General features: G+C 41.4%; 1 protein-coding gene across 3 annotated transcripts in view; it reads right to left on the bottom strand.

Moving 5' to 3' along the window:
- Positions 1-13,782, bottom strand: part of LOC308099788 (phosphofurin acidic cluster sorting protein 2-like) — a 105,609-nt gene that overhangs the window by 11,867 nt on the left and 79,960 nt on the right. For 2 of the 3 annotated variants that reach the window (XM_080448576.1, XM_080448578.1), the window contains 6 exons: positions 13,438-13,542; positions 13,114-13,220; positions 10,228-10,382; positions 8,442-8,552; positions 2,254-2,356; positions 1,076-1,129 (listed from right to left, as the gene is read on the bottom strand). In XM_080448576.1, the coding sequence (XP_080304702.1) occupies positions 1,076-1,129; positions 2,254-2,356; positions 8,442-8,552; positions 10,228-10,382; positions 13,114-13,220; positions 13,438-13,542 (635 nt within the window). The remainder of the gene's footprint in view (positions 1-1,075; positions 1,130-2,253; positions 2,357-8,441; positions 8,553-10,227; positions 10,383-13,113; positions 13,221-13,437; positions 13,543-13,782) is intronic. The other variant, XM_080448577.1, reaches the window with a different exon arrangement.

Here is a 13,782-nt window from a genome sequence, read left to right as displayed (position 1 = left end):
GCGGGGTTTTGACATCAGATATTGGTACAATATTGGAGTCATGGGACACTTCCCTCACATGGCAGCTCATCTTAACTCAACGGGTGCCAGCGTTTTATTAAAACAGATTACTTTGAGTGCCAGAGATCGCACCGTTTGTAACGCTGTGCTGTTTATAGCTGTGGACTCCACGGCGAGCACCCACATGCAAACAATGGATGCGTGTATGACGAACGATGGTCCTGGCTGGAACAATAATGTCTCTCACGCGAGTCGCCATTACGGAGTAATTGCCCATCAAAAATGACTCGTTTTCCCCACTGTAAAAAGTTAAGGAGATACGGAGGTTTTTATCAAGGAGCCATGTTTTTGGCACGGTGATCCATCTGTCCCTTCCTTCTCAGAGTCACCGTGGGTGATTCCAGAGCTGCGCTAGCCCCCCCCTTGTGGAAAAAAACAAAAAGACTGATAACACGGTTTTTACCGTGTTCGGCACCTAAGCGCTACTCTCTGAAAACACGGTTTTTACCGTGTTTGGCACCCAATGTGTTAAAATCACCTTACATGACCAATGCCATTTTCTTTCATGTTGAATGCGGAGGGTCCGGACGGAGGCCAATTTATGAAAACTCCACTCCCATTCACTTACCATTGGCAGTGGGCTAAATGAATAACCATCAATGTCAATTGATGAATGTCACATGAAAGAAACGTGAATTCTCCTTCACAGAGTGATATTGTTTTAAGGTTGTTAGGCATTTCTTCACACCAACAGAAACACAGGAATGACAGTCAAGAATCAAAGTCACAGCAAACCAGGCAGACAAGTCAGGACAGAGTGCGTATAGTGAGGTTAAAGTGAGTATCGAGTGTGAAAAGGGAAATGTGTTGACACACACACAGTAAGACGTTCAAGCCAAATGGAGAACAGGGGGGAGAGGGGGGACGACCAGGGTGTAAAAAACAGTTGAATTAGATACCTGATGTAAAAATCAAAATACAAACTTCTCTTCCTTGAATGCAAAGCAAAGGGAAGCGGGAGGAGGGGAAGAAGGAATGCAATATAGTGTTAAATTGTCATGTTGTATTCAAGTACCTCCTGTCTACTAGGAAGCCACTCTGACAAAGAGAGGGAGGGGTTCGATCAAGCCTAGAAGAAAAAAAAACAAACAGACAGACACACACAAGCAAATAAACAGGGTCTCTGTGTTTTAAAGGCGGCAAGCCAAAACGAGTCCATGTGTGTGTGTGTGTGTGCACGGGCATGTTTGTAATGTGACTGAGCGTGTGAACTCTCTGATGGAAGGTGGGCTTTTTTTTAAATAAAGTTTTTATCCCACGATTTTTGCAACCCATTTTTCACCCAGTGCCAATGCCTAAGCTTGTAATCCTGGGCGCTACTCTCCCTCTGCCAGCCTGGGGAGAGCCCCGTACTGAGCTCAGGCTTCCTTCAATGCATGAGGAGCTAACAAGCCGCTTCTTATCACCTGACAGGGGGGAGTTTCGCGTGGAAGGAACACGTTATTCCAACCAGTTCCTTTCCCCTCCATCAGGCGCCCCGGCTGACCAGGGGGAGGCAGTATAGAGACCAGGATTACTGGATGTTTTTTGTGTGGGTACCTACCCTAGGGGACACGGGGAGAACATGCAAACTCCACACAGAAAGGCCCTTTCGCCAACCCCACCTATAGCGTATGGGCACTGAATGGACGGTGGGCTTAAACCGGGCCTGAATGTCTCATTTGCCTCTGGTGCCGTCAGGCTCGAAACTAGGAAGCAGATATTTATGTCGAAGCGATCATGATGTAGCTCTACAGAGGAAATGACCTGACTAAGACTGTGTGTGTGTGTGTGTGTGTGTGTGTGTGTGTGTGTGTGTGTGTGTGTGTGTGTGTGTGTGTGTGTGTGTGTGTGTGTGTGTGTGTGTGTGTGTGTGTGTCCACCACGGTATGTGCATGTTTGTGTGTGTGTGAGTTTGCATGCATTGTGCATATATTTAGATAGACGTTTCCCCACATGCAAATACATTCATATCTCTTTATGACAAGGATCAAGGCCTTGGCAGGTGAGCTTAGCTAGACTGTTTAGCCCCTAACTGTGCTTTGTCTGAGATGTAATGTTAAATAGAGACAGTAGGGGGTTACACATAACATCAAAGCAGCATGTTGGAAATCATTCCAACAGACAGGCATGCAAGATAACATAAAACGGAAGCACCAAACACACACACAGGATTATGCAACGATAACGTCACATTAAACCCAGTCTGCTTACCTCTTCTGTTTGTAGGTGAGCATGGCTTCAGAGATGGGGAACTGGTGGGACACGTTAGCGCCTGCCAGATACTGAACGACTCGTCCTGCTACATCGATGTTATCTGCCAGAGACACACACACACACACACACACACACACACACACACACACACAGCAGTGAGAAATATGGCTTCTCATACACAGTGCCGGCCATACATTGTAAACAATAGAAGATGCAAGAGAGTTCATTCAAATGCTAATGTATATGTGGGCCGCTAGATGTGTGTGTGTGTGTGTGTGTGTGTGTGTGTGTGTGTGTGTGTGTGTGTGTGTGTGTGTGTGTGTGTGTGTGTGTGTGTGTGTGTGTGTGTTCTATAGCAGTGGTTCTCAAACTTTTTCATGTCAAACAAGGACGCCAAAAATGACACTTACTAGCCCACGGACCCCCATTTGAAAATATATGCCAGGGACCCCCAAAAGAGAAGATTTTTACGGCTCTAGCAGTGATTTTCAACCATTCTAATTTCAAGGACCCCTAGTTTGCATTATTAAGCTACGGACCGCGATCTAATGGCATTTATATCTCTGGGACCCCAATTTATATTGTAAAATCAATGTTAATTTAAAAGCGGGGCTCAGAGTGATTTGGCTCGGCCCTTCATTTTAGCTCAGTGCTTCACACTGCACTCCAGCTGGCAAACAGCAGATAAAGTGAAAATAAATCCTCTCTCTGTAAGCAAGCGTGCACAACATTGCCTACAGTGTTGTGCAGACATGTAATATTAATTCATAATAATCACAGTCATAGGAGAGGATGCAGTGAATTCTCGTTCAGCCAATTCTCACTTGTCCTTCTGACCCCGAGTTAGAGCGTTATTCGTGACAGTGTGTGGGCCCGTTTCTCTTGCAGATGTAGCTAATTATTTTGTGAAGCAAATGAAATGTTAGGGTCGAGTAAAAATTATAAGAAATGGGTTTGACACCAGTTAGAACCGAGGAGCTCGATGGAGAGAGGCTTGTGTTTGTGTTTTTCTGTGTGTGTGTGCCTCCTCATAGCCTGTGGCAATTGGCAACCCGTGGGAGACGTACAAGCTGCATGAGGGTAGGTGGCTAATTGGAAGCCTAATTACAACTTCACTTCAAATCTGTAAAGACAAATATTAACCACTTAACTCATTCAGTGCCAATGAAATAAAAAAATGTGCCAGCAATTTTTTAATTTTCTTATACCTTTTTCAAGTGGTCACAGAATATTTATCTCCAGTATAATCGATCCCCTGATGGGTGCTAATCACTGAGGGTTGCACTGTGTGGTTTCACAAATGTCAACGAGGTCATTGGACCTTGTTGACATTAATTGTCTGCCTTTTGAAAATAACATAATAACATTGAAAAATACATAGTAAAAAAAAGACCAATCCAAAAACATTGAAAAATACATAGTAAAAAAAAGACCAATCCAAAAACACGTGAAACACATCATTGGCAATGAGTTAAGCCCTATGTACTTCGTCGTAAAACAAATAGCGAAAAATAGCTGATCTACATCTTGCAGATCTGCCATTTTTATTTTAAGCCTATAATGACATGCTCAAAATAGGGACCAAAAGTGGTAAAAATGAAAAGGTTTGAATTAAGCTGGTGACTCATTCACTAATGTTATAGCTACCAGATAACACATACCACCTGTGGTTCAGCATCAAGCCACAGCAGGTATTCAGGAGTGGTGGAAAAAGTACTCAAATTGTCTACTTAAGTAAAAGTATCAATACTGCAATGTAGAATTACTCTGTTACAAGTAAAAGGCCTGTGTTAAAAATGTTACTTGAGTAAAAGTAGAACGTATTGGCATTAAAACATAGTAAACGTACTACATTTTTTGAAAATAGCAGATCTACAAGCTCACAACGCGTCGCGGTGCGACGCGTTGTGAGCTTGTAGATCGGCTATTTTCAAATAGCCTGTATATAAAACAGGGCTAAAGTGGTTAATGTATGTTTTTATTATATCATATTTAATATCTGCAAAGTAACTAAAGTTTTCAAATAATTGTAAGTGGAGTAAAAGTACAATATTTGCCTGGAGATGTAGTGCAGCAGTAAAGTGAAAGTGTTCGCTACATCGGAAATACTCCAGTAAAGTAAAAGTACCTAAAAATTGTACTTAAAGGCATACTAGGTAACGTTTTCAACAAAACTAAAGTTAAATTGTATATCTTTTGTGAGTGGCAAAAGTTTCACAACACCCACTCCGTGAATTTCACCCCCGGAAGCCTTTTATTTATATATTTTCTATTGAACTTGACTTTCCCAGGAAAATGACGTTCCTGGCCAACGTCATGACGTCGTGGCCGACGTCGGCCAGGAACTACCACAACGGTTTCCTGTTTGGCCAGGAACTAGCGCGCTAATAACAAAAAGGAACCTCACGCTGATTTTAAGAGAATGTAGGATTGGAAGATCGAAAAAGAACAGAAAAAGAAAGCACAGCTCATGGTAACTAATGCTCCACTGGCTAAGAGAAACGATCCGTAGATAGTATAAAACAATTAAAAGATCGCTTTTTGAAACGCTTCCGGCTTCCGGTGAAAACGAATGGAATTCTGGGTAATCGAGGACTACGGAAATTGTATGCAGTGACGGTAGTGACCAGCAGAGGTTGCTAAAAATCGTTATTTGTGATTCTGCATTGTACAACTTTAACTCCTTCAGTGCCATTGACGTCACCGACGTCACGTTTTTATAAGCCCAGGGTGCCAATGACGTCGCCGACGTCATGAAAAAAGAAAAATCTATCTTATAATATCTTATATTTTTTTGAATATTTTTTTTCAGAACCCAATATATCATGATTTGAAGATTTGCTGCTCCATTCACTTCTTGTTTAACATCTTACTGAAAAAGTATGTATCACGCTTCCTAAGCACTTTTTTTTTACAATGTACTTTTGGCTCTGGCACTCAGAGCCAAACTGCCAGAAATAAGTCAGGCACTGAATGAGTTAAGTACAGTACTTGAGTAAATGTACTTAGTTACTTCATCACCACTGGTGGTATTCAGAAACGAAATGTCAAATCGAAACGGTCGATAGCGGTCTCCCAATCCTGAGTATAATCTCTGCACCGGCACCACCCCACTCCCCCTTGGAATTTACAGGTGACCACACACAGCCAAACCTAAGTCGTCTGTCATCTGACATTTTCATCGTAGCTTGGGTTCTGATCGAGTCCGACAACCCTGGAAGGATAAATGATTGAATTGCCCCGGAGTGTCCTCCTGCGAGTCCGGATGAGCGCTTCTTTTCATCATCCAGGCTCCAGATGGGTTTCTCTAGTGGGACTGAGAGGGACCAGACAGTGTGGTGATGATGGAACCGAGCCCGGCCGGTCCCCACAGTCACCGGACCTCAGAGCCTCAAACATCCATCAGCCTCTCTCTGACCCGACACTCTGATCCCATTTCTTTTCTCTTTCACGGTGAGTGAACATGAGACACACAAGCGGGGCCTGTTCCGTGTCCAGATTACAACGACTACACTGTGGAATCCTGAGTGTTCATTTAACCCATTAACACATTGTGTGCCAAAAACGGTCAGGACCGTTTTTGAGAATCCAAGCGAGAAGTGCCGAAAACGGTCCGGACCGTTTTTGACCCAATTTTATTTTTATACGTGGGGCCCACGTGGGGCCCACGTGGGGCGCTCTAACTAAACTTTGGGATCATCCAAGGAGTCTCTGAGAAGGAGAGGCCGGATGTGGATCCATGTCAAAAATCCTTCCGGTCGGCCTTTCCAATGTTAACTCCTTGACTAAAAGCTTAATATCTCCATTTCTTTTTAACGTGGTGGAAGCGAGCCGTTTTCGATCGGCGATCACTCTGCAATGGAGGATCGCGTTAGAAATGTTATTGTTCCAGGCGCTAGTCGGGACCCTCCGCCGTCTCACACGCACGCTTTGTTTACATGCACTTCCGCGTCGGGGCTTCTACAGCACGAAACGTATCAACGTAAGTGGATGGAAGAATAGCAGGCATTGAACGTATAATATTTTAATAAACCTCTGGCACCCAATGTGTTAAGTCCTGAGGCCGATAAAAAAAACAAAAACTAAACCCTAACAGTTTTTTGAAAATTATGTAAAAAATATTTTTTCACGATTTTTTAAAAATAGCAGATATACAAGCTCATAGCGCGGCACTCGGTGCCGTGCTATGAGCTTGTATATCTGCTATTTTTTAATAGCTAAAGAATTCCAAAACGACACAGATGCGTTCCAGGTCTCAATGGGTTAACTCTTGAGCGTGTACAAAATGTATGACCCTTACGCGTGTCCATTTGGTTACATCTGTACATGCTCAAGAGCAGTGGTGGAAAAAAGTACTCAAATATTTTACTTAAGTAAAAGTATCAATACGGCAATATAGAAATACAAATACAATATGTTACAGGTAAAAGTCTGGAATTCAAAATGTACTTGAGTAAAAGTATAAAAGTATTGGCATCAAAATGTACTTAAAAGCACCAAAAGTAAAAGTACTCATTGCAGAATGTCCCATTTCACAGTTTTCAAATGTTTAAAAATCTTTTGAAAATAGCAGATCTACAAGCTCACGATGCGCCGTATCGCGACGCATTGTCAGCTTGTAGATCGGCTATTTTCAAATGGCCGAAATGTATAGGGCTGAAGTGGTTAATGTATATTTATTTTGTAATAATAATTCAAATATATAAAGTAACTATAGTTTTCAAATAATTGTAGTGTCGTAAAGTACAATATTTGCCTCTGAGATGTAGTGGAGTAGTAGTAAAAGTATTGGAAATTGGAAATACTCAAGTAAAAGTACAAATACCTCAAAATTTTACTTAAGTAAATGTACTTAGTTACTTTCCACCACTGGTCACATGCTCAGAGTTACAAATGGACAAAGTAACAATGAGGTTTTTCCCGGATATGCAGTATAGGGCTGCACAATTAATCGTTAAGTAATCTAAAATGGTGATGTTAGGTTTCACAATTACGTAATCGTGAAACTTGGCAATTCATTCAAACCTCTTAATTGGTCAACTACTTCACCTTGCCCTCGTCTCCCCATGATTACGCAAGTTAACAACCGGAACATTTTTTACAACCCATCTCCACATCCAGCAGGCTCACAGGGGAACAATAAAGTCACAGAGGACATTACATGCAGTAGTATTTGGCCAAAGATACGTGCACAAATACGGTCAGGAACATTACCATCAGCTCTAGAGACTGGTAGGTTTAATGCCACTCCAGAGGAAGAGAGATACTGTTTGTTTTTGTGAACTTGGTGAAATTGAAAATGAGGTTCACTTTTTGTTTTATTGCTCTAAATATCATGATGATATCAGAGAGGTATTTGTTAGTAAGATGTCTTCTATTTGTGGCGATTTCCTTGAGTTAGATGATTATGGAAAAAAAAAACTTGAGATATGTTTTATTAAAGGAGCTTTTGTTGTGGCAGATTGTATTTGTCAAGCTTAGGAGAGAAGACGGAACACTCTGTATAATTCTGAGATGTAATTGAATGTATTATGTGAATATATTGTAATACATGTTGTAAGCTTAAAATGGTGTCTTATAAACCCATGAGGGTTGGGCACTTTGTGTCCAGAACACAGAAATAAAATGATCTATCTATCCATCTATGGCAGCAATAAGTAGGGGTGTGCCGATACACTAATTTCACCAAACGATACGATACGATATTTGGCTCACAACTTCGATACGATTTCGATACGATACGCACTTTTTTTATTATGAAAAATAAATGCAAACAAATAATTCTGTTTTTGCATTATTCAGATATGCGAACTTGTAGCTTTTCAGCTACAATAGCCGTTTTGAATCCAAATAGGGCAATAGTGTGACACCTGACCCGAAAAAAAAACACCCTTGTCACCCTTTTCACCTCGGGGCTGTTTGCATGCCTGATTATTATTATTGTAAAAAAAAAAAAACGATACAAATCGTCACGAAAACGTATCGCGATATATCGCGGGACGATATATCGGCACACCCCTAGCAATAAGCATATATATTTTTTAAATAAAATAAAAATTTCCCACACAAAAAAATCACCGTATTCAATGATCATGATTAATAATCGTGATAACAACATTCAGCACAATAATCAGGATTATGATTTTAGTCACAATGGTGAAGAACACAATGTTAGCGGTCCATACCTGAGGTGGGCCGTTCTGTCCTGCAGAACAGCTCCCTCCATGCGGTGTCCATGAAGATGCTATTGAATCTGCTGTCGAATGAGGCCACGTATTTGGCCAGGGGGTGAGAACCTGTGGATGGGTGCAGAACGACACGGCTCCATTAACTCTTAAACTGCCAGGGTTTTTCAAAAATAGTTTGCCACCTCTGCAAGCATGTTTCCAGGTAAAACATAGGAAACATGTTATTTTTTTCTCAGTTTATTGTTTAACATTGAAGTGAATGGAGCAGCAACTTTTTGGAAAATGTTCTCTCCTGGTTCTTTGTGAAGAACGGAAAAACGGAAAAAAAACCAAAATAAAGAATCATTTTAGATTTTTTTGTATTTTGTTTTTTATTAAAAAATAAAATAAAACATTTATAAACGTTTTTGGCAGGTAATAGCTTAAAGGGATACTTCACTCTCGGGCCGGGGACACATTTAAAAAATATATTAAAAATAAATGAAAAAAGTTATGGAAAATTCATGGCCCCCTCACGCATTAGTAGGACACTCTAATGCGTGAGGGGGCCATGAATTTTCCATAACTTTTTTCATTTATTTTTAATATTTTTTTTAAATGTGTCCCCGGCCCTAAAGTGAAGTATCCCTTTAATTCTCAAAAACGTTTATAAACGTTTTTGGCAGTATAAGAGTTAAGTTTGAATACTAGACATTCTTGGAAATGATTACGGTATAAGTTGCAATAATGTAGGGCAACAGGAATTGTGAACTACGACAGATTTGAATGAACCGGATGAAATAAGACGAGCCTTTATTGGTGCTCGGAGGGGTATTAGGGTGTCAAAGCAGAAACAGCAGTATTTATGGCAAAATAAATAAAAGTTTTTAAATCTCCATTCAGACTTCTGGAGAACATACTGTATATCAGTGGTTCTCAAACTTTTTCATGTCAAGGACCCCCAAAATGATATGTATTTGGCCGCGGACCCCCATGTCAAAACATTTTGTTCCAGGGACCCCCAGAAGCAAAGATTTGAATTACAAATGTTCGCTTCAAAAATATATATATATTCAAAGATTTGCACAAATATGCACGATTTTTCAAAAATAGCAGATCTACAAGCTCGCTATGAGCTTGTATATCTGCTATTTTTGAATAGCCCAAGTATAAAATATGGATAAAGGGGTTAAAATGATTGTGATGCTTTATTAACTAATTTTGCTGGGGGGACTCCTGGGGGTCCCCGGACCCCACTTTGAGAACCAATGCTGTATACAAACACACAATGAATACATTGTTGCATTGTGCAATTAAGGCAGTTTAGATAAAAGCATGCCCAGTATCAACAAACAAAGAAATATGGAGTTCAGTCCATATAACACATAATAAGTCATGACCAAGTGGTGGTCCTACTAGGGCTGGTGAATTAATATTCGAATATCGAATATTCCTCGAATATGGGGAAAACATGTATATTCGAATATGAAAATTAATATTAGAATATTAAAAAAAAAAAAATTAAAACTTTTTTTTGACAGGGACAATACAAAAAACGTATCAAGTTATAAAAACAAACAAAAGATATGTTTTATGAGATCCGAGCACTCGATACATTTTTTGTATTGTTTCTGTCAAAAAAAAAAAAAAAATCTTTTTGGGGGGAAATTTTTATTTTTTTATAATAATAATAATATATTCGAATATCTGCCAATTTTTAAGACCAATATTCAAATATAATTTCTGAGGAAAATTGACAGCCCTAGGTCCTACTGTATATTGCCATCCCACCAGCTTGACCCACCTATGGGGATGACCAGAAAGCGGATGTAGCTGAGCCAGTCGGGCGTCTTGTTGGCCAGCTGCTCCACGAAAAACCTCAGGATGGTGCTCAGGTAGCTCTGGTCCCCCGCCACCGCCACCTTGATCGTGGGCGGGGTCTGGGCGTTGCAGTTGCAGCTGTAAAAAAAAGGGCGATGACAGAGCATAGATATAGAGAAACCTAGATACCTCATTGGCCGCTGCAGTTCATTGGAGCGACCTGTATCGTGGCCAGCCATGTTAGAGAGGGGGCACGCTTCCTGACTTCCTGGCCAATCACAGCGCACGTCTTTTCCCGGGACTTGTCAGAATCTAGTTGTATTAAAAATATCCTGTTGTATTTTTATACAACTAGATTCTGCCAAGTCCCAGGAAGAGACGTGCTGTGATTGGCCAGGAGTCAGGAGGCGGGCCCCCTCTAATATGGCGGCCGCGATACAGACGCCCCAGTGTCTACCTTTATATGTCTGTGGATTAGAGTGTGAGAGACATTGTGACACTGTTGCATGTGATTGTGTATTTGTGTCATAGAAAGAATGAGAGAGCAGTGTTGATTTTGACAGCAAATTTTTATTTAGTTTTAGTCATAGTGTTTTGAATAAAATTAAATTTTTAGTTTTAGTCATATTTTAGTCATCTGAAATGTTTTTAGTTTTTAGTCGACTAAATCTACAGTTGATTTAGTCGACTAAAATAGTAGTTTTGCGGGGCCTTGATGGCGTCCTAATGGCTGATTTTACACTTGGCTGCATGCTGAAAATAGCCGATCTAGAAGCTCACAACGCATCGACGCGTTGTGAGCCTGTAGATCTGCTATTTTCAGAGCGCAACACCTGAGCGCAACCAAACATAAAATGACTTGTCTTTTAGTTCTACTGGATCTCTTCTCCTCTACTAGTCCCTCACTAACATTTTAGTCTAGTTTTTAATTGTTGATGAAATTGTCAATATATTTAGTCTTAGTTTTAGTCATCATAGATTAGTTTTAATTTCGTTTTCGTCAGTGAAAAAAGGTAGTCGACCAACATGTTTCGTCATAGTTTTAGTCGACAAAATCAACACTGTGAGCGAGAGAGGGAGGGAGAGAAAATATGGATTTATCAGTGTGAGAGGTTTATTGCTGCAGCTGGTCTCTCAAGCCAGCCTATCTCTTCCACAATCTTCCAACGCTACATGACTGTAACTCCACCCGGTAAGAGTTGAAAACAATATATACTGGTGGTCCGGGGACCACCAGTGGTCCTTGAGGGGGTTCCAGGGTGTCCCCAGACAAATTAATAATTAGGAACCAAATTGACCCTTTTATGTCTGTAACTCTGAGAGTGTACAAATGGAACCATTTGTACACTCTGAGAGTTAAATGAACACAGATGATGATGATGATACAGTGTAGATTGGGACCCCCAAGAAATCTAAATGGTTGAGTCCCTGGCATATCTTTTCAAATGGGGGTCCGAGGGGCTAATATGTGTCAATTTGGGGGTCCTTGACGCGAAAAAAGGTTGAAAAACACTGATATAAGATATTTCTAAATATCATACAAGATATTTCAATACATCTCGTCCATTTCTGCCGAGCAGCCACTGTAGCCAGACAGACTTTGACTAATTTAGTATCCAGTAGGAGTTATTTACACGACCGCACAAGGTGAAAAACGGAAGTGGGCAAATGACTCATTCTCCGAGCTTCTGAAGGACAGACGGGTAGGCGGCGGAAGCGTTTGAAAAATCGTGGGAGACGAGCCAGCGCGCCGTCTGTCTTAACTCATTCAATCCGGGAAACGCATCTGTGTAACCACATAAACCATTATTTTATACTTCTGGCTATTCAAAAATAGCAGATATACAAGCTCATAGCGCGGCACCGAGTGCCGCGCTATGAGCTTGTATATCTGCTATTTTTTGAAAAATCTTGAAAATGTGTGCAAATCTTTGAATTTATATTTTTTTCAAGCAAAAAAATGTTTACTCAAATATTTACTTGGAACAAAATATTCTGAGATATGGGGGGGTGGGTGGGGGGAGGGGGTGTCCACGGCCAAATACATATAATGTTGGGGGTCCTGAGATGAAAAACTTTGAGCACCACTGATGATAGCAACATAAGTTTTTCTGAAAAAACTTTAGGATTATAGAAGACATTTGTAGAATCGGAACCTCAGGTCTTGATGGGTTAAGAGAGAGAGTATGCTGCAGCCAGCCGAAGCAGGCACGGGGGAGTATGAGCGAGCGTATCGACTTCAGAGGAGCGTGCAACGCTCTGCGGGACACAAGCCCCCCCCCCCAGACAGAGCAGACAGGTCGAGTGAGGAGCAGGTGCGAGAGAGAGAGAGAGAGAGAGAGAGAGGAAGTCTCGCTGTTCGGCCAGATTACAAAGAAACATGAGATGGGTTTGACAGAGCAGAGAGGAGAGAGACAGTGGACTGAGGCAACACCTTCTCCCACTGACATGATGTCCTGAGGAGAGGAGACGGATATGAGAGATGAGGAGGAGGAGGAGGAGGAGGAGGGGGGGCTGAAATGCAAGGCCTTCACTGAGACAAGGATAAAACTCTTGAGAGAAAGAAGTCAAGGACAGGCAGCACTCCTGCAGATGTGACTGACTGACTGACTGACTGACTGACTGACTGGCAAGACAATGCGTTTGATTCTTTTGAAGAACACTTTTGGATGTTGAACAGTAACTTTCAAATATTAGCTGCTGTGTGCGTGTGCAGGGTTCCTACACTTTTTACATTTAAAAATTCTCTCAAATTCCTGAATTCTCTGTAGATGATCAGACCATATGTGTGTGTGTGTGTGTGTGTGTGTGTATGTGTGTGTGTGTGTGTGTGTGTGTGTGTGTGTGTGTGCGTGCGTGCGTGACTCACAATCTCTGGATCCGGGTGACGATAGTGTTGAAAGCAGCCTGCACATCGGCAGCAGAGCAGGTGGACACGATGGGCTGGCCCTGTTCATGGAGCACCTCCGCTACATACTGCAATTACAAAATTACTTATAAATCCCCACTAATGGTGGCGCAAATGTTCACTTTGTGTTTAGTAGTAGAAGAGCATAATTGGTAAAGAGTTTAAGACATTTATAATCCCTACATACGTAAAAAAGGACTGGTGGCATTACAAACGAGCATCGATGTGCATCAGTGAGGATGGGGACTTGAAAAGAGTCGAGTCATATTAAAAATACACGCGTACCTGTCCTTGCCATTCAATGGTGTTAATGAGGATGATGCTCTCTGGCAAGCGTTCGTCAGAGATGAGGATCTGGTTCAGCTGGTCGTACACAGACTTCCTGGGAACCTTCAGAGTCAGTCAGAATCACAGTCATGTGAACGGCAAGGTGAGATCAACATGGACGCTCTAAAAAAAGGCTTTGTGCTGCTGGGAGTCAATCCCCTTAGACTTTGTCAAAAAATAAACTGCATACTCCCCTCTGCTTTATTTGTCAATGTTTAGGACAGACAAGGACGTTCATCAGGACATCCTGATGAAGTGTCCTTGTCTGCCCAAAAGTAAGGGGAAAAGTAATGTGAATGGCAC

Source organism: Gymnoscopelus braueri (assembly GCF_963280865.1).
Source record: "Gymnoscopelus braueri genome assembly, chromosome: 14".
NCBI lineage: Eukaryota > Metazoa > Chordata > Actinopteri > Myctophiformes > Myctophidae > Gymnoscopelus > Gymnoscopelus braueri.
The sequence above is the reverse complement of the archived record's forward strand: the minus strand, read 5'-3'. Positions and strand labels throughout refer to the sequence as shown.